Below are 21,768 nucleotides of genomic sequence, written 5' to 3'. Positions count from 1 at the left end.
GAGGGGCTCCTTCACGGAGAGGCCCCGGGACTGAGGGGAGGGGCTCCTGGACGGAGAGGCCCCTGGACGGAGGGGAGGGGCTCCTGGACGGAGGCGCCCCTGGACGGAGGGGAGGGGCTCCTGGCCGGAGGCGCCCCTGGACGGAGGGGAGGGGCCCCTGGACGGAGGGGCTCCTTCACGGAGAGGCCCCGGGACTGAGGGGAGGGGCTCCTGGACGGAGGCGCCCCTGGACGGAGGGGAGGGGCCCCTGGACGGAGGGGCTCCTTCACGGAGAGGCCCCGGGACTGAGGGGAGGGGCTCCTGGACGGAGAGGCCCCTGGACGGAGGGGAGGGGCTCCTGGACGGAGGCGCCCCTGGACGGAGGGGAGGGGCTCCTGGACGGAGGCGCCCCTGGACGGAGGGGAGGGGCCCCTGGACGGAGGGGCTCCTTCACGGAGAGGCCCCTGGACTGAGGGGAGGGGCTCCTGGACGGAGGGGCTCCTTCACGGAGAGGCCCCTGGACTGAGGGGAGGGGCTCCTGGACGGAGAGGCCCCTGGACTGAGGGGCCCCTGGACGGCGCCGCGTCTCCACCCTTCCCGGGCCGCCGGAGCGAGGTGCGCGTGCAGGTGTAGGACGAGGCCACGTGACCAGCGAAGCCGCTGCCCGGTTGGGCGGCCATCTTTGAGGCGGGCACACACCTCAGGCTGTCCGCCCTAGGTGCTGCGAGAGTTTGAGGGAGAGAAGGGCAAACCGTAGCCAGCTTCCAAGATGGCCTCCGAGCGTGCTAGCCACCGGCTCACCAGGGCTCGCAGGAGCTGGGTAGTTGCCGTAGTTCAGGGGTGGGGAGTTGGCGGCCTCGAGGCCACATGTGGCCTTCTAGGGCCTCAAGCGCGGCCCTTTGGCCGAATCCAAACTTAATAGAACACATCGCCTTAATAAAAGGATTTGTTCTGTAGCACTTGAACTCGGTCACAGGGCCGCACCCAAGGACCTAGAAGGCCACACGGGCACTCGAGGCCGCAGGTTCCCCACCCCCGCTAGCCCCTCTCCTCGCTTCCCCTCCCTGACAGCCGCGGGACCGCCCCCTGCAGCCGCAGCCAATCAGCGCGTGGGGCCGGGCTCGGCGGGGGCCGGCCGGGCGGCGGGCGGGCGCGAGCGCGTGTGAGCGCCAGTGTGTGTGTGAGCGTGTGTGTGCGCGTCGGTGGGCTGGGGACGGGCGCCTGGCCGGGAGAGCCTGAGGACGCGGCAGCGCGGGCGGGAGCCGGGGGAGCAGCGGGCCGGCCGCGGCGGGGCGCTGCGGCGCGGGGGGCGAAGGGCAGCCATGCAGCCGGTCAGGTAGGTCTCTGGGTCGTCGGGCGGCCCGCGGGGGGCGCTTCTCGCGGGGGAGGCGACCCCGATCGCGTACCCCGCCCCCGCCTGGCCTGGGGCGGTCGCTGGGGGCGCCGGGGACCCGCGCCCACGTGTTTGGCCGCGGGGACAAACTTCTCGAGGGGCAGTTAGCCCGTCCGTCTGTCCGTCCGGGCGAAGTTGGTCCCGCGAAGCGTGCGCCCTTGCCCCTGGGCTGCGCCCCAGTGCTCCCGGCGTGTCCGTCCCCACTTGTCGCACCCCCTTTTTAGCGGGGTGTCTACGAGCCCGGAGACAGCGAGTGGGGAGGGGGAGCTGGAGGGGAAGCCAGAGAAGGGCTGGAAAGGATGGGGGGGCATGTTCGGGGGCTCTCGCCGGGGGCGCAGACTCTGCCACTCACCGGAGTCCGGGAAGGATGGAGCTGCAGGGGATCTAGGCTCCGCAGAGAAGAGAAGCTGAGGCGCGGAGAAGTCACGCAACTTGCCCGAGGCGATGGAGCCGGGGCTCGAACCCGGGCTTTCTCACCCTCGGAAGGCGGCTGTTGCCAGCGGTGCCGTGCGTGAATCGACGTCTGTCAGTCTCTGGCAGACGGATGCTGGAAGGAGCGGGGCAGCCTGCCTCCCTCTCCCCTGTCGTGTGGCTGCTTCTACAGAGAACAAGATAGAAGCGTTGAGGAGATGACTGAACTTAGCGTGCGTTTACATAATGGGGATGGAGAGGGCTTGTCTGCTGGGGTTCGGAACGTGTTACTCCGGGCTGGGCTTGACTCCCGCGGGCTCTACCGTGGGTGAGTTTGCCTCCCACTCCCCCCCCACTCCCAGTCACTGGAGCAGTGAATTCAGCTCTTTGTGGGGGAGAGAGGAGAGCTGGGAATGGAGAGAATTGAGGCTAACTTGCCAGTTAGCCAGTGGGACAAGATTCGGTTTATAGGCGCTTAGAGGTTAAAAGTTGATTTTTAAAGAGGAAATTCAGTTTAGTGGTAGGTAAATCTGCCTGAGAGCGAGTGTGTATATGGTTGGAGGTGGAGGGGTTGTGGTAGAATCTTAGCTTTTTCTTGGGTGTTGTAGTCGCAAAGCCACCTGTCCTTGTATAAACAGGTTGAAGGCCTTTTCTGTTTAAAGAAGCTGATAGAATGTGCTTTCCGCGTAGGTGCTTGCTGTTTTCTAAAGTCTTATTTAGAAGTTGAGAACCTACCCTGTTTGACTTGTGACGTTCAACAAACATTTCAGCATCTACTATGTCTAAAGCGCTCTACTGTCACCTTGAGGATACAAAGACAAAATTAAGCGTCCGCAGCCCCCAAGGATATGGCATGTGTGTGCACAGACTGGTAAATGCAGAGTACTTACAAAGTGATTTTGGAGAGGAGGGCACCAAAAAGTGGGAAAGATCAGGAATGACTTTGACTAGGAGGTGGCACCTGAGCTGAGGGATTCTAAGGAGCCAGATGTTAAGAGGCCAGGCATTGCGATTTGGGGGGACAGTCTATGTTAATACACAGAGGATTGCAAGTAAGCCAGTTTGGCAGGACTGGATTTCATGAAGGGGTATGTTGTGAAGTAAATCTGTCAAGTTAGGCTCTAGCTAGATGCTAAAGTGCTTAAAATATCAAATAGAGGAGTTGTTTTGTTGTGGTGGTGTTCTTTTAGAGGCATATTGGTGTGATTGATAGAGTTAGGACCCTGGGCAAGTAACCTAACATTTCTTAGCTTCAGTTTCCTCATTTATAAAATGAGGAGGTTGGTTTGGATAACCTAGGCTCCTCCAGCTCTAAACCCATGCTCCTGTGTGTTCTGATTTTTATCTTAGGGGCAATAGGGAGCCATTGAAGCTTCTTAAGTAAGGAAATGACATGGTCAGTATTTCAGAATATTAGTTTGGCGTCTGTGTGGAGAATGAATTGTTGAGCTGAGAAAGAGGAAGCAGGAAGAATAGTTGGTTGCTATTCAGGCATCAGGTGATGAAGATGTGGCTGTGAATTTGGTGTGGTGGCAGAAGGGATAGAGAGGAAAGCACTAGCAGCCAAGTAAGTGCTAGAGATGTCGTGGGAGACTCAACTGGGGAGAGAAAGCAGGAAATCGAGGGTCACTCCAGAGCAGAGGCCATAGGACCCTTTACAGAAATGGGGAAGTTAGGAAGAGGGGAATTTTAGGGGGAATTTAGGGACATGTTGAGAAATAGCCCACCACTTGAGAAGCTTACATTCATTGTGCTTATTGTGAAAGCTCCAATGTCTATAAAGTTTTTATTCTTCCAGTTTCAGTTGTTTCATTTCTATATATGATTACCCTACAATGGTAGTCTGAATTTTAGCTTGGAAAGGCTCCATGAATCATATAATCATATATTTTAAGATGGATGGGACTCTCAAAGATTGACGACCCCCCCCCCCCCCCCCCCCCCCCCCGCCATTTTACAGGTTTTTATAGACATAAGAGAGCTGAGATTTGAACTTGGGTCCCTGATTCTAAATCCAGCGCTATTTACTCTGTGTAATCTTCACTTCTTGCCATGGCACTGGAAAAGCTCATGTTTTTGAAGTCTCCAAAGACATTCAGAAGACAGGCTTTTCCCTAGATGCATTTAAAGTCCAGTTCCACTGAAGATCCACTGATGGCTTCTGGTTTGGGAGCATGAACTCCCATTAGGCTAAAGTGTGATTATAGGCTGCACTTAAAATTTATAAACCATTTTTGGTGAAAGATTAGCCTGTATTCAGATGGACACAGCATATAATAAATATATGTCCCCTCTCTGTGCCCCCCTCCCCCTTTTCCAGTCCTCTAGAGCTCCTCCTGTTACCCAAGAAGAAAGAGATTTCTAATGGCAGAGCAAGCACTCTTTGATAACTTTTTAGGAATGGTATCTTGATCATATCATAAAATGTCACATTTTACAGTTAGAATTTGAGAGCATTTTCTTGCATGAGAGATGCACATTTTTTTCAGAGCATTTCCTTACTTTAAAAAAAAAAATCTGTGATTTGTAACTACAATAATATATGTACTCCTTGTATGGATTGAATACCAACTGCGTAGATGGGAGAGGTGGAGCTCTTTTTTTTTTTTTTAAAGACTTTTCCCCTGTTTTACAATCTGAGGCAGCATTGTATCAGCAGAAGGATCACTTGGTGGGATTTGAGTCTGTATTGTACCATTTCTAGTTTTGTTTTGTAGGCAAGTCTCTGAGCCTCAGTTTTCTAATTGTAAAGTGGAGGTAATTCTATTCGTTATCTCATAGTATTTTGTGCAGATGAAATACAGCCCAATACGGATGTTATTCTGCTGACTTGATATATCCTTTTCCCATACTGTTTTAAAGGATTGTGATTCAGTAAAAGTAAGCATTCTAGAGAAAGTTTTATACATAGAAATAATAGAATCACAGATAGAACTTCAGAGCAGAAAAATTAGAGATCATGTATTCATGTTATATACAGTTGTGCATGTTGCTTCCTCTCCAATAGAATGTAAGCTCTTTGAGGGCAGAGACTGTTTCATTTTGTCTTTGAACTTTCCACCACCTATCCCAGCATCTAACACAGGGGTGGGGAACCTGCAGACTGGAGGTCACATGTGACCTTGAAGGACCTCAAGTTCAGCTCTTTGACTAAATCCAAACTTCACAGAATAAATTCCCTTAATAAAAGGATTTGTTCTGTAAAACTTGGACTCAGTCAAAAAGCTGCACCCAAGAACCTAGAAGACCACATGTTGCCTTGAGGCCACAGGTTTCTTGATCTTGATCCTAGCATATAGTAGATGCTTATTGAATTAATGGATATAGTCCAGTTCACATTCTTCCCCTCTCTTCAGTTCTCTGCAAGTAGTGGTCACTAAACCTTTTTGACTGCATATTCTTGTCAATGAGGCAGCTAGGTAGCACAGTGGATAGAATGCTGGGCCTGGAATCAGGAAGACCTGAGTTCAAATGCAGCCTCAGACACTTTCTAGCTGTGTAACCCTGGGCAAGTCATTTAACTCTGTTTACCTAAATTTCTTAATCTGTAAAATGAGCTGAAGAAGGAAATGAGAAACCACTCCACTATCTTTGTTAAGAAAACCCCCAAAAGGGGTCATGAAGAGTCAGACAACCCCCAAAAGGGGTCATGAAGAGTCAGACACTAGAAAATAACCAAACATCAACAAAATCCTTGTCAAAAAATTTTTTGAGTGAGCGTTCCAATATGTGTATATTTAAAAAAATAAAAAAGGATGAGATAGAGGTGAACTAATATTTGATCTTAGAGACATTTGGGAGCCTCTGCAGTTTAATGATTGGGTAGTGAGATGGTTAGACCTGAGCTTTAAGAAAATCTTTTTTGGCAGCTGGGTGGAGATGGGTTAGAAAAGGGAGAAACTTGAGGTAGGGAGACTGATTAATTTAATTGTCCAGTCAATAGATGATAAAAACCTGAATTGGATTGGTGTCTGGGTGATTAGAGAGAATGTGACAGATTGAGAGAAACTATGGAAGTAGAAATGCCAGTATTTAGCTACTAATGGAATATGTGAAGTGAGAGAGAAGTTAAGCATCACACCAAGGTTATGAGCCTGGATGGTGGTGCCCTTGACAGTAATAGGTAAATTCAGAAGAGGAGTAAATGAGGTTGGGGAAGAAAATGTAATGGATTGTACTGCACACTGCAGATTATAACCCATTTAGGCCCGTTCATCTTGTGTGACTGAACTGCTCACAGAAAATGAGAAGGTGTGGACTCCTTCCTCTCCTAGCCCAGAGCAAAAGAACAGCCAAAGGGCATGGAGCCACCTGAAAGATGTCTGCTGAAGCCACGCTGGAATCTGAGATGGGGGGGTGGGGTTTGGGAGTGGGTGAAGAAATATTCTGGACTAGAGAGGTTTTTCCCAAAAGGCTTGAAATTGAGAGTTTGCACAGTTGGTGAAGGGAGCCAAGTTGGATAGTGTTGGTTTGATAATGGATGAAAGGGAGTGGTATGGCTGTGTTGGAGACAAACCCCACTTTAGGAGGTAGGTTTCAACATCTCTTCCTACCCACCAGTGGATTGATTGGATAGTTCTTGGAGTCATGCTACGATTCCCTAATGTGGGGAATTCTACTTTAAGGAAAACCAAATGTAACAGTAAGCACCCCTACATACGTAGGGGAGCCTGCTGTCGCAGGTTCTTTGATCTTCTTTTCCAAAAGGAAAGGCAACTTTTGAGGGGTTAACAATCTCCTTTAATCAAGCATATATATCATTCACCTATACAAGAAGAGAAAGACCTACAGACAGATTTCCAACTGTCTGACCATAGTTACCAGAGAAAGAAGCACCAATATCTAGGTTTTCAAAGTGGGTTGAGGGGGGTTTCATAGGGGCTTCCCAGAGTCTAGTCCGGCCAAACAAAACACTTCCAGTCAATAAACCCCAAAGTAAAGCCTCACCCTCAGAGTTTCTATACATCTTTTAGAGCCAGAGGGCATCACAACCCTTGGGAACCAGTGCCTCTTTAGAAACTTAACAAAAGGTATGGGCCTTCCTACAAATCTTCCCTAATCAAACTCCTCAAAAAGGGTGCTGTGCTGTATGAGCAAAGCAGAATTGAGACAGCACAAAGTAGGATGTGCAAATTTGGAGTATCCACCCCAAATGTTCACATGGACTATCTGTGCCCAATCTGTGGTACAGCATTCCAGCTCATACTGGTCTGATCAGCCAGTCTGACACACTGAAACTTGAGTTTATCTTGGTGATAACAAACATTCCAACTCCCCTTAATGAGCAGGCCCATTAATGGGTGGGGAAGATCTTCTTTAATCTCATTATTCAATCAGAGGCACTTGATTATACTACAACCAAAAAAAAAAATGCATTATCCATATAGCAAGTTGATGCTTAGAGACAGGTAGGAACCCATATTCACCTTGTCTGATGTTCTTGATAACATGCTAGACTTCTCCCTTTATTGCAAATTTCCAAATGCTGATCATAGTTCTTCCGCATCATAGATTTACACATATAGAGGTCATCCAGTTCAGCCCCCTTGCTAAAGCTAAAGAATCAGTTTGGGAAAACACTGTCTGGTTTAAGGACACATAGGCAGTAACTCATTGATAGGGGATTGAACCAAGTCCTCCGACTAAATGCAATATTCTTTCCACTGTATCAACACTCTATATTTGAAAAAAAAATTCTCTCACACTTAAATTTTTAATTTTATTAGTCTGTGTGTGTTTGTGTGTGTGTATGTATTCTGCTCCATGATAGTTACTGGAGGAAAATCTAAAATCACAAACTTCATAATTAATTATCTTTCCAGATCACTATTTCATCTCTGTCCTTCTCATATACCATATTCCATCAATGTCTTTAGAAATCCTAGCAACAAGTGTTTACTGAATTGATGCCTTTCTTGTTTGCAAAGTCAGACAATGAGATAAACATCTGTGCACAAAAGGACTCTGAATATTCCTTTGTTGTGCTAACTCCATCTTGTAGTCTAGAGTGGCTTTATGTTAGGGAGGGCTGTGGAAATTGGAAATATTTCTTTTGATCAGGTGTAGCCCTGGTGCTCCATTTAGTTGTGTGGTAGGGCAGGCCCAAAAGTAGTCTTTGATCTGAGATATTCCAGACCCAAGACCTTATGCAGGAATTTTGTGGGGCTTATAAAAGTAGAGCCAGATGAATCCTGTCCTTTTCCCTTTTTCCACCAGTACCCTGATTTAACTGTCAGTTAGCATTAGGCTATTCAGCAAGAGTATGAATTAGTTGTTAAGCCTTGATGACAGCACTGATGTTGATTAACAGGTCAATTTGAGAGGGAATTTGAGGGGAAGCAAGCTGTCCTCCTCCCTTTCTCTTCTACTGATTCAACACCAGCATAGGGTCCTTGGCAGATGTCTGAGGAAGCAGAGTATGAGCTGTTACAAAAACGCTCGGTGGAATACCGTTGAATCTTCAGACCACTAATTAGTGTCAGTCTTACCACTTTGGAAGGAACCGGGTGGGGATAGACTCCCAGCTGGGGCCCAGGCATCTCCAAAAGGGACGGTTCCCACAAATGCCCCCGCTGTGATTAGGGTTCTGTCTGGTACGAACTCTACCCTTCACATTGACTCTACTTTGTATGCGCTGGATGATGGAAGATGTGGTTAAGACCAGACTAGACTTTATAGTTAGTCAGAGTTCTTGGGTCCTGGCCACATCCACATCTTAGGCTGGGCCTAATTTGTAAGGTCTCTTTGGGTAGATGGGTGTGGTGCTTTTGAGGCTTTTAAGTTTTGACCAATCCATGATGATGGGGAATAAAAACATCAGGAAATTGGAATATAAGACTGAATAATGAATGAACTAACAACTATCATTTATATTCTGCTTTAATGTTGTTTATCTCCTTGAACCTCACCTCTGTTTTTCAGAAGGGAAAATTAAATTTCAAAGAGGCTAAGTGATTTGACCATGATTACATTGTAAGCGTCTGAACAAGATTCTCAGCCAAATCTATTGACTCCTGAGCCTAGAACCCCATACCTAACTTCCTCTCTAGCTGGAACAGCCTCCTTATAAGAGGCAGATTTTTGAAATATGGGACTTTCACACTATGTTAGGACATTTCTTTAATGAGTGCTCTGTGTCAGACCAGTCACAGATGTGATGGAATGCTCTTCTTTTACAGATGAGGGAACTGAAGCACAGAGAGGGTGACTTGCTTCTCCAAGGTCATGTACCTGATAAGGGGTCAGAGGTTAGATTTTAACCTAGATTTTCCTGACTCATGAATGATGGGGTGATGGGACCTGAATCCCTTAAAGGAAAAGACCATGTCTTTGAAAGCATCCCCAAACTGCATCATCATTACACCATATCATACTACTACTTCTTATGATGTGTGACTGAAAAGTGATGCACATTATCTTATAGCATACACAGGTTTTTAAAAATATTTCTGGACTGCCAAAAAGTTCTAAAGCTAGCAGTCTTTCATAGAATTGCCATGCTATTGTTATCTATTAATGCGCATATTTATAAATAGGTCTTTGCTGAGGAAGTCTTTTTTCTTGAAGAACTCCAAATCTTTTGAGTTATATCCATGTTTACTCTTCTGCTACCTTAAGCAAAACTATTCTTAAGTCCTTTGAAATATCATGCTTATCACATAATTGGTGTACTGCTCTAGATGAAAACTTTAAACAGAAATATATAAAGCCTTAGTCAGGCAAGCTTTAAATCCAGAGTTAATAAATCACAGTTTTTTTCTGAGGTGGGGGGCGAAAACACTAATGCAAGCCAAGTTCAGATGCAGGGTGTCCCAAAAGTAAACTTTAAGAGCTTGAAACTACACTAAGACTTTTGGGAAACTTTATGTATGAAACCCTTTCCAAAACTTGGCACAAAAACCCAGGAACATTTATTAGTGAATGAATAAATGAATAGTTTTTATTTAGCTCTCATTGTGTGCCAAGCTTTGTGCTAAGCTCAGGAACTACAAATATAAAATCAAGACAGTTCCTACTTTGAAGGAACTTTCTAATAGGGGGAAAGACAGTGCATATGAGGGAGGTAGAGAAGATTGTTTTACTTTGGGAACACTAGGGATTGGCTAATGGGACTAGGAGTATTAGTTGACATGTCCTTAAGTGCCTCCTAGTTTGTTGAGGACTGTGTTGGATGCCTGCAAAAGATTAAAGCTTTTCCTCCCTTAGTGGTTCATCACAGGATAATTCATTTTACATTTTACATGTTCAAAGTTACACTCTTGTCCTAGGATTTTACCTCTACTTGAATTTCTAAAGGACTATCCAGGTTGTTTTATTGTATCAAATCAGTAAGTTTTTGACTAAGCTTAGAAATCTTTTTTGTTCAGACATTTTTGTTGTAATCAGAATTGAATTATACACCCCATTCACCTGTGTTTAGGTAACAGCTCCTTTATTGAAAAATTGAGTTTTTCTAAGTGCTCTGAGGGAGATTGCTTCTTAAAGAATATTATTGTGAAATATTTTATAAATTGCCTAGTTATTATCTTTTTGAATAAAATTGGATTTCCATAAATGAAAAATTATGTTTTGCTGAAAATATTATTTTGGGCATCTATAAATTTTTATTGCACCTTATTTTCTTTTGACAAAGTGAACTCTTTAATTGATTTAATACTTTTAATGACTTAGAAAGGTCATTAATTTTCCACAGCTAAAATGATTCAGTTAAGAAAGTTGATTAGGGAATGCTTTTATTCTAGGATTTCTACTATTGCTAGTTGTTACAAATGGTTACATTACTAGTTAATGCTTGGTTTGTAAATGCAAGATAAGTTCTGGTTTCATCAATGAAACTGTAAACTTGTTCTCATGATTCTCATAGCATCTTAATAACAGCTAGAAACCAAGCTTATGTGGTATGGTGGGGGAACACTGAGTTTGGAATTGAGTTCCTGGGGTCTTGAATATAAGTTCCAGATTTGCTACTTAGTTATGGCCTTTGTGCCAGTCCTTAACCTCAGAAGGCCACAGTTTGCTTATCTATAAAAGCAGATGATCTTGCAAAATCTGCTATGTTCTTTTGTAAATTAGAATGTGAAAGTCCAAGGGTGAGAGTGTGCGTATTACAGTTCAGTTAATTTTTAAAGTTACTTTGGAGTTAAAGTCTTCATTTTCATTGCAGATGATTTTTGTCTTTCAGATCCGTCTTTCTACTGGAGTCCTTTCCTGGTCACCCTTCCCACTGTTAGTTCCTTTCATTTGAAATTGTGTACAATTTCTTGCATGTTTTCTCTGTTAGTATGTGAGTTTTTTGAGGGCAAGGACTATGTTTTTGACTTTCTTGGTACCACCCATGCTTTGTGTGGTGCCTGATGTCTAATGAGTAAGTGCTCAATAAACAAATGGTTGTTGACTGACTTGTTTCTTCCTCTTTATGTATAGGAGTAGTGGGTTATAGGAATTTAATATTTATTGGCACAGTGCTCAGGAATTTTTTAAAAATTGTGATACTTCCATTTGTATTTATCAAATTGTTGGTAAATTTGTATTATACAGCTCACAGTTATTCACATTGGCATTATGCACAGATAACTTTTATTCTTAAATCAGCTTTCCTTATCTCCTTAGATACTCCTTGGCCACTTGCCTTGATTATATTCTGTCCAGTATGTTTTCAGGGGCTCCAGACAAATCTTAACAGTTTTAGAAAGACATGATTGGGATAGCAGAGTTTTAAAAATCATTGACTTGAAATCTTAAACTTGGGTTAAAGCAATCTTCCCAAATGCTAGGTAGAGAGAACTGGCTTGAAGACTGAGAGGATTGAAGTGGGTTCATTGTAAGTGAACAGTGTGATACGATAGGTCAAGAACTTTACTGAAACTCTTTTTGAGTTTCAGTAAAAGGCGTAGTTTATAGGGAAAAAAACGACAAAGATATCACTACTCTGACTTGGTCAGACCACAGCTGGCGTATTATATTCAGTTCTAAGTGTCCTAAGCAGTTTAGGGCAGATATTGACACTCTGGGAGTGTTCATTGGAGGACTACTAGGAGGGTGAAGGGGCTTTGAATTCGTGACAGGTGAAAGCTTGTGAAAGGAACTAGGTGTTTTTCTAGGCTAAAGACTGGAGAAGAAAAGACTGAGGGTGAACCATCATTCAGCGATCGAAGGGCTGTCATGTTGGAGTGTGATTACATTTGTGCTGTTTGGCTCCTTAGGGTAGAACCAGGCGCACTGAGTTGAAGTTGGAAAGAGCCAAATTTAGGCTAGTTTCAAGAAAAACTATCTCACACGCAGAACTATCCAGAAATGGAATGTGGGAAGGGAGTAATTCCCTCTATTGTCTTCAAGCAAAGGTTGGATAATCATTTAGTTATGTGATTGCAGGAATTCTTTTTTAGGTAGCTTGGAACAGATGGCTGCTAATAAATATCTCTTCCAAGTCCGAAACCTTGTGATTCAATGATATAATATGTGTCAGGGGCTCTCTGCCTTTTCTGTGTCAGTGACCCTTCTGGCAATCTGATGGAGCTTATGAATCCCTTCTCAAGATCATATTTTTAAATGCATAAAGTACAATAGAATTATAAAGAAAATCAACAGATAATGAAAATTAAGATAACTTTTTCCCCCATCCAAGTTCATGAACTCCCTGAAATTTATCCATAAATCCAAGATTAAGAACCCCTGGATAAATTATAAAGCTAAGTATTAATTAATAGACTTTGATATATCCATGTTACTTTCCTATTTGTAATAGTGGATAATTGGGAGATTATGTGTTTTTTATGATGAATATTTTCTATTAGAAGCCATAATTCTTTTTAACCCAGAAAAATCCTCAAATCCAAGAGCATGACAATCCCTGGCCCAGAAGTTGCTGTATCATATGCTGCCTTTTGTAAGCTCAAGTACATCAACAACGCCAAGTGCTTTCTGTTATTCTGTCAAAGTGATGGATTTTTGTAGCAGTCAGGGCTACATATGAGCTATAGCTATGTAACAGTAAAGTCAGCGGTTCCATGGAGGTATCATTATTTTATTAGTGTAGTTGATAACTTTTGGATCAAGGCAAATTTTATTTGTTAGAGATTTTTTCAGAATGTCTCATTCTTAACTCTAATTTTAGATCTCAGATCAGCATGAAGTTGAGGGGTGTTGGAGTAACAATATACTTATTGGCTGAATTTTTCCATTGTGTCCAAGGGTACACAAGTACACAACAGTGGTTATTAGTGTGCATTTCTTAGGACATTGACTCTTTTATATAGTTAGCATATGAGTGAATTATTTACATTAGCAATATATTTTACCATTTGTAATTTTTTTTTCCAAATTTTTTGCAGTTTCTTCATTGCTTGGCAGTAGATTTTCCACTGTAAAGTTTGGACTGTATTTCTAGCAATTTATACTCATATCCCTGTTGTTTCTCAGTGCAATTAGCCCTGGGCCATAGACATAGTCTTATAAAAGCTGCTAATGAGTACTTCCTAAGAGCCTAAGAGGTTCTTTTGCTCCCATTTCCTTGGGCAGGGAGCTTTGCATGGCAGCATGGGGCAGTTTGAGGGAGAGGCTTTTGTGAAAAAATTACCTTCTCTCCACATTTCCGACCCTTTTCTTAAAACGATGTTATATAATGTACCGAGAATATTAACTAACTTCTTACCCTGAAGAGATCTCCACACTGAGACCCTACTTTAGAGATTAATGATTCCGTAGGAACCCTGGCCTTGCTCACTTTTTAAATTGCTTTCTTGTCAAGCCTAAATTTCCCTCTTTCTAACTTTCAGTTCTTGATCTTTCTTCTGTCCTCTTGCACCAAATAGAACCAGTCCAGTTTCTTTTCCTTAGAATCTAGCTCTAACTTCCCAGTCCAAGATTACCTTCCCTTCACAAACTTCTGGGTCCAGCCAAGGTCTTGTTTATTGTTTCTCACACAGAATAGTCTATCTCCAGAATCTTTCCTATCACCCAGTGTATTAGTTTTACCATTTCTTTTGGTCAAAGGCTGATTTAATAAGATTCACAGCCTCCACTGCATCACAGTAATTGATAAAAATACAAATCATCACTAGGCCAAGCATCAGTCCCTATGGCACTCCACATGAGACCTTCTTCAAAGTTGACATTGAACTGTCAGTGACACCTACTTGGGACATTGAACCACTTAACTGTTTTGTTGTTAGATTAACTGTGCTACAGAATTTCCTAATTTGTGACTGTGCTTTCTTTTCAGGGAAAATATTCTTTTTGGAATGGGAAATCCTCTTCTTGACATTTCTGCAGTTGTGGACAAAAATTTTCTTGATAAGTAAGTATCAAAAACTTTGTATGTGATGTGGAAAATGGACTAGAAGAAAAATGTGATCAATATTTAAAATGGAATGTGCTGTAGAAACAACCAAGAACCCCTGCAGAGTTTGAGGCCTGGGCCTGATAGCACTGATGCTGTTTGATGAGGGACTCAGTACGTGGTCTTGCTTTTTGCTGATGGAAAGCCTTTGTACAATTTAATTTACAACTTGATTCTAAATGAAATGAATGATTTCCTTAATGTGTTATTTTCCACAAACTTATTGCTACCACCGACCTCCTGTAGTGTTAGTCTTTTAAAATTATCTCAAAATGGGTGGTCAGACTGTCTTGTTTGTTTTATTTTGACTAATTTTGATCTAATATTAACTAGCCATGGTTTCATTTCCTTTGGCTTCAATAAATATGGATCCAGTATAATCCCTTAGTGTTGTTGCTTCACATTTCTGGAAATTAATGCAAAACTAATTGCCATTGACTTAGATCTCATTGTTGAGCAACAGTTTAAGGAGTTTCTTTTTTCTCCCTCCTTCCCTCTTAATTTATCTAGGTTGTTCTTGACTAAGCTTCGTTTAAAATAGAGAATTTGGCCTAGGGGAAAATTTGTTACTGGGAAACAGTTAAGTAGGTAAAGAGGAAGTGTGTAGAAGCTAATTCTGCATATATCTTTTTTAATGCTAAGAGTAAATTTATATCAACTTATAGATTTTTACCTCTGTTATCTTTATATATGTAAGTATTTACATGATATTATTTGTTAATAAATCTCCCATTTTTTTTAAAGGTCACTTAGATAGTAGTCTGGTGGTTGATGACCTGGCATCTTTGTATTGGCATAGTTGGAAACTCCAAGCAGCTTCTTTGTCTTAGGCATAGCAGATCCCAAAAGGCTAGCTAAAGGGTTTTTAATTGTAAGTTGCCAGAAAGCAGAGAGTGGGTGATACCAGTGATGTGATGTTGTGGACAAAAACTTGGCCATCACAATAATGGAGCAGTATAAAAGAAACTGATTAAAGATGGAAGGCTCTAACTCTTCAGGATTTGGAGGAATAAAATAAACTTTGGGGACTTTGGCTATGAAGAATAGGTATTTTTTCTTAATTTTTAAAAATCTCATTATAGTTGTTCTTAAACTCTAGCTGGGTCCTGATTATTGTGAAAAATGAATCCCATGAAATGACTGATTTGTCAGAATTTGCACTGCATGTTTTTACTGAGCTGGAGGAACAAATGATTATTTTTTTACATAATTATAACTCCAAATGGTGGAAATTCAAATACATTCTACTACTTAAGGAATTCATTTTTTTTTTTTTTTGCACTAATTGGGATCTGGCTGTACATTTACAATTTTTATGAGTTGAACTGGTTTAACTGGCTTTTCAGCTCAGGGATAACAGCAAAAGAGTATGGAATCAGAGCATGCTTGATTTACGAGGTTTTGCATTTGGATCCCTTTTCTAATTCTTATTACTAGCCATGTAACTATGGAAAAAATCACTTCACATCTTTGACCCTAAGTTTCCCCATCTGCACAGCAGAAGTAATACTTACAGCATATACTTTACCTCAAATGAGCTCATGTCCTTAAAATCTTTTGTATATTTTATGTGATATAAAAATGTTACTGGTTGTTATTATTCGACCTGTAGTGAACTCTTTGACAAGTGAATTGATAAGTAATAATCAACTGCTATGCATAAAACACCCAAAGATGTGTACTTAATGTTTAGTAGCCGGCACAATGTTTATTACTTAAATAATTTTTGGCAAAATAAGTACATCTTAAAAACATGCAATACAGACCCAGAATTCTAGAACTGTAAGTGCTTCCTTGTTTCAGAATTAAAGATGCCAGAGCACAGCTTGGTTACTAGTCTTGCCCAATGAGGAGGAGTTGGGAGGGAAGTAGGAGGAGGAGGGCTGAGCTGGGCTTAGACCTCTGGCCTCCTGATTTCTGACCCCAGTTCTACCTTGCCTCACTCCTTAGCCAAGTAACTTGTTGAAATGTTCATCCTTGTTAATATGTTCCTACTCCTACCTAAATCTAGGACTTTAAACATATTTTAACAAATCCTCTGGTTCTTACTCTGTTCTTAAAGTTAACTTTGATTCTTATCCTTAGTCGTTTCCTTAACAGTTTATAGTTTAAACTGAATATTATGGAGAAACAAGTGCCTTATTTTGCCCTTCCTTATTGCCTCTTGTTTTCTTCATTTCCATTTTCTGCTCCTCATTACTGTGTTATTGACATGGAAAATCATTATGGTTCCTACTATGCTTGTGGTTGTATATTCACCATGTAAAAATCACCACATGATATTAATCAACATTGATGAAGAGAAAAAAACCAATTTGGACAAAGCGTCCTTTCCTCTTTAACTGCTGAAAATTGATAGTAAAACTCCTAGTGAACAGGGGTCATTTTGTATTTTTTTGGCCAATAATATTTAGTGTAGTGCTAAGCAGATATTGAGTCCTCCATGAATCATTGTTGGTTGATGCAAGTAGAATGCTGAAAAAAGATATTTAGTAAAATATATAATAAAAGTTTTCCAGATTTAAGGGTAGTTAGGAGGTGATTGGTATATTATTTTCTTTTAAAATAGTGTTTTCTATCACATTTTCCTAAGTGTTTTCTAAAACTTAAGGTATACTGACAGCAGACTAGGAATAATTTACCTCTTGATTATTTAAATTACATCTGCACAGAGATGAAGAGAAAAAAAATTCAGATTTTTATTCTAAATTGTGTTGTCTAATAACACCCAAAAGTTCAGAAACACATGGATTTTTTTTAAATTGATTTTTTTCCCCCTTCAGTTGTATGCCTTGTGTACACACCACCAAAGTGAGAGGGGAGGTGGGCAGTTTCTGGTAGTTATTTATGCTTCTAGAACTGTCAGGAAGTTAGTTTATTTCCTAGTAGACATAAATAAATCAGCCAGTTTCTGTATTAGAATTTTGGAGATGCAGGAATTTACTTGTTTAATGAGGGTAGAAAACAAGAACAGCCTGCATTATAAGAGGTTGGTTGGTTGCCTAGAGCTGGACAAGTTCCACAGGCGAAAGATTTTCCGCGATTCAGCCGGATCCACTGAGTACGGAGTATTTGCCTCCAGAATCCAAGGCAGCTTGTTGTGGAGCATCCTCTTCTGTTTCCATGAAGATTGCCAAGACCAGTTTCTACTTTGAAGAATAAAAATGAAGGGATTTCAGTGAGAGCCAAAGTTTTTGAAAGAGGCCCAAGCTGTTTGTAAGAGCTTACAATGATTTTTAAGTTAGTTTAGGTGCACTGAAGTAATTTGGAAAGTTTTCCTCCAGAATGTGGAAAAGACAATCATTTTATTTTCTTGGTTTCTGCATTGTTTTGTGATTGGCCACTTCTTATTTTTGTTAATTAGGCCATTGCTTTGGCAACATTTCCTTGATCAAAACCCCAGTGTCAGATTTGCACTGGGTAAGTTAACATGCATCTTGAAAATCCTCATTGCTGACCAGAAGGGGAAAAAATTCTTCAAAGCAGTAGCTGATGAAAATAGCAGCTGTTGAGTACAGGTCAGTTAGCTGTTTCCTTTGCACTTTTGTACTGAGTGGTGGATACAGCGGTCTTTTGTAGCTCTTCACCTAAGTTTTTGTTGATTGATATCTGACAGGGAAAATGAAACAATTTATTTTTGTATTATCTTTGTATTACTTTGTCTTTTTTCTTTATACTTCCCTGCCTGACATCTGATCCTACACTAAACCACTTACATGGTCCACTCCACTAGGGCATCCCATTTTTGGCATAGTAATTGTGTAATTTCACTTATTAATGGTGTTCAGTAGAGGATTAAATATGGACTATTTCTGTCAATATTCTAAAATCAAATTGAAAACAGGTTTAAAACAACACAGTTCTGTAGGCCTTCGTGAGGGATAATATTTAATCAGTTTTCACAATAGGAAAACAAAAGCAGCTCTGGTGATTTTTGTAAATACAGCTACCTACCATGTCTTGCTGCAGCTTTTTCAACTACTAGTCACTGTATCTGGTTATCAGTGCCGTGAATCTCTGGCATTCATAGAAAGGAAAATGAGGTAAAGGGAAAAAGTGAGACCCTAAGTGATGGCCAAAGAGAAAAAAATCACGGATTGGCACACAGCCTTTACTTTGCCTTCTTCTCAACTTCTGTAAGCCACTTTGCTTGGGCTCAGTAGAATTCTGCAAAAAACTAATATAGGACTGGTTGAGACCACAAGAAAAAATACTTAAATTCTGTACTACTGACCATTTGGATTAAGGGGCTGTAGGGAGAGGAGTGCATTTTATAAGAATAGAGTTTAAGGTTTTATTACTTTTATGTGACTCAGGTTTTTCAGATAGTTGACTATTTGCTAGTGACCCATTGGTTAGGGAATAATGGTGTAGATCATAGAATAGGTAAACTGTATTGGAAATGTTATATGTTACCAGTTGAAGGACTAGGGTGCTTTGGTTGCACTGACCAAATCTAGGGGTAGACCTATCGTGTTCTTGGGGCAAAAACTTCCAGGACCTGCTAAAGGAACCTACAGCAGTTTTACTACCCATCCCAGCAGTGGTCTAGTAGTTAGACATTGTTGACATCCTGTATCAAATAGGGGAAAATCAGGGATTGTACGGTTTAGAAAGTTAATTGAAGTTACAGAATGTACCTACTACATTTTGTTCTAAGCCTGAATTTAAATGACTTTTAGCTATGGTGGGTATAGTTTTATTTTCTTGCGTTTATTTGATTAAAAATGATTGCCACAGTTCATCTAATGGCCTAAGGAAAGTAAACTACATTTTTTCCTGGAAATTTATTACTTAATTACTTGATGTGAATGGCGTCACTTACCAATGCATTCTCTCTAATGAGATCATTTCACTCATAGACAGGCAAATAATTTCCTAAGTAGAAGCTTGTGCTGTCTCATTATACTACTCATAGAGCAAGTTGTTATTTTAAAATATATACGTTGGTCTTTCCCATTCCTCTCCCCATTTTGATATAGAAATTGGCGTCGTTAGATGCTTTAAATCTTGAGGAACTCTCTAATTCTAGAGGGTCATGGCAAGAGTGCAAGGAAGGAGAAGGAATATCTAGGGAGGAAGGAGAGATATAAGGAGAATCTGATTTTCTATACCATTTAAGTGTATTGTAGCACTGATTGGGAAGCATTTTTAAAAGGGACTGGCAAAATTAAAAACAAATGTGAGACAAAGGGCAGGGAAAACCATCATCAAAAGGCAAAGACTCAAATACTTTGTGGAGAAAAAGTATAGTAACTGAGAGACTGAAAGACCGTGCCAGAAATGATTGTCCTTAAAAACAGAAACTTTCATTTAATGTGATTGCTTTTTCTCTTTTAAGTCTCCTAAGAGTAATCTTTGATAAGAGCAATACTTTTGTTAGTTTCTGCTACCTTACCTTGGCATAGGAATTGGTTAGAAGTTTTAATGTCTGTTATTTAATGTTAGTATTTTTCAACACGGGAGAAGCATAGCATGGTAAGAGCCCTTCTTGGAACAAGGAAGACCATGATTCTTGTCTCCATTATATGCTAGCTATGGGACTATGGACAAGTCACTTAACTTCTCAGTGCCCGAAGGCAGACTTTCTAAGACATTAATAACTAGTTGTTAATTGCTTTTATGAATGAAAGTTCATATATATGTACATATGCGTATAAGTTTATTTTGAAGGGAAAATATTCTTTTCAGTTGTGTCAGAATTAAATTTGGGAGTTGGGAGATATGATCCCTGTAAGGTTCAAGACTAGAATTTGTTTAAAATGAGTGAACATGGACTATTTCATCACTTTCTAAACTAGCTAATTGTATTGACCAGTTAATATGTTATATGACTGCAAATCATTGAACACAATCATCTTAGAAAACCAAAATTTCAGGTGGCCTAAAGGTCAGTATACTTTTGCATGATGGTTGTAAGTAGATAGCAGTAAAATCTTATTAATGATAATTTGCATACTAGAAATGGTGGGAAAGATATCAGCAAAGATAGGAATGAATAGAGGAGGACATAGTCATGTATAAAGTGTACTATGACCACCAGAAGTGGTAGCGGTGGTGTTGGGATAAAGTCTCAAGCAGTTGAATCAAAAATATAGTCTGGGCTGTGTTAGAAAGGCTTACCTCCAGCCCATGGGGAGGTACTCTGCCTAGCTACAGAAATACACACTGTCCCTAGAGGAAGAGAGAACACAGTCATATGCAGTGTCCTATTCCCTTTCCCTGTTTCCATGGGTTCACTTTCTAGGAATACTTTTGAGAAATCTTTATACTATAGCCCTATATCCTTTCTGAGCCCTGAAAATTTATCTAAAATTGAGTTTCTATAAGCAACTGGAACTACTGCACAGTTACATAATAGCAACTGGTCTATTACTGCTGGCATTAGGGTTTACTCTTTTTCTTACATGCTGCAACTTTATTCCCATGATGTTGGCAGAATTACATGGTTCAGCTGTGAATGAGTTGGCACTGCTTTTTTGCCATACTGTAGGATTTGTTTCTTGATGCTAGATGTGTGAAGGCTAACAGAGAGCCCAAATACTGCACTAGTATCCCCAACATATTAAAAGGAAGCAAAGGGAGACTTCCAGTACATATGGGGGCTCTTTGGAGTGTTTTCATAAAAACATGAGTAAGAATGGCATTGGATGAGAAGAGATGGATAGGTTTTATTCTGCATTGATGGAAGTATACAGATGGGTAAGATGACAGACCTAGGAAGGTGCCAGTGAGACTTCATTTCCTTGGGAAAAAAAATGTTGGGAACTCAATAACAGAAAGAGTGAAGCAGCTAGCCTTTGTTGGAACAACCAGAGATCGGGGTCAGAAAAGATAAGTTATCTATCTTTACAAACAAAAAGGGTCTGAATTTTGTTAATATGTTGAGGTAGAAAGAGTCCATGGTCTGTTTTTATTTTGAGGTATTTGAACTATAGGAGTTTTAGCTTTGTACTGATCTTTGAACTGAAAATCTTTATTTTTTCCTTTCCCATTTAATTTTTGTTTTAATCATTTTTCCAATTGATATTTGATCACTAAATAGGTTGCTAAGGGTTGGAGTGTCATCAGTTTTTGAAAATGATGCATCACAGGTCTTCCAGGCATACTCTCTCTGGTTTGTGTATATATGTGTATACCTGTGAAGTCAAGAGCAATCCTATTTATCCTCCTTTCCATTTCCTTTGCCACCACCGTAGACCAAGCTGTGATCTGTTAAGTGGACTGTTGTAATTGTGTCCTCACTGTTTTTCCTGCCACTCATCTCTCCCTTTTCACTTCATCTTTCTTACAGCTGCCAAAGTTATTACACTAATGGATGAATCTCAGAGCATCATTTTCCTGTTCCTAAGCCTTCTGTAATGGTTTCCCATTCCCTTTTGAATAAAATGGAATCTCCTCCTTTCATTCAAGGCCTAACCTACTCTGGCTTCTTCCTGCTTTTTCAGCTTTATTTTATTTTACTGTCCAAGTCTTCTCTATTCCATCTAAATTAGACTAGAATCATCTCTTAATCTTGTCTTGCTTTCACCTCCACACATTCGCACAACCCTTCCCTCCTTCTCATCTCTTCCTGATGAAATTATTTCTACCTTTAAGATTTACTTTAGCGCCACATCTTCCATGAAGCCCTCTGATAACCTTGGCT

The 21,768-nt window shown here is 41.1% G+C and overlaps 1 protein-coding gene across 11 annotated transcripts in view; it reads left to right on the top strand.

The window, feature by feature from the left end:
• ADK (adenosine kinase) overlaps positions 1-21,768 on the top strand; it is a 634,537-nt gene that overhangs the window by 62,171 nt on the left and 550,598 nt on the right. For 4 of the 11 annotated variants that reach the window (XM_072628114.1, XM_072628109.1, XM_072628112.1 and 1 more), the window contains exon 2: positions 14,004-14,078. In XM_072628114.1, the coding sequence (XP_072484215.1) occupies positions 14,023-14,078 (56 nt within the window). In that variant the 5' untranslated portion in view covers positions 14,004-14,022. Of the gene's footprint in view, positions 1-337; positions 595-733; positions 800-1,165; positions 1,316-8,946; positions 9,031-10,964; positions 11,009-14,003; positions 14,079-21,768 lie in introns of those variants that run through there. The other 7 variants (XM_072628116.1, XM_072628111.1, XM_072628106.1 and 4 more) reach the window with 5 other exon arrangements.

This window comes from Notamacropus eugenii, chromosome 1 (genome assembly GCF_028372415.1).
Source record: "Notamacropus eugenii isolate mMacEug1 chromosome 1, mMacEug1.pri_v2, whole genome shotgun sequence".
In the NCBI taxonomy this organism is placed as follows: Eukaryota; Metazoa; Chordata; class Mammalia; order Diprotodontia; family Macropodidae; genus Notamacropus; species Notamacropus eugenii.
Note: the sequence above shows the minus strand (reverse complement) of the source record. Positions and strands in the feature narration are given on the sequence as shown.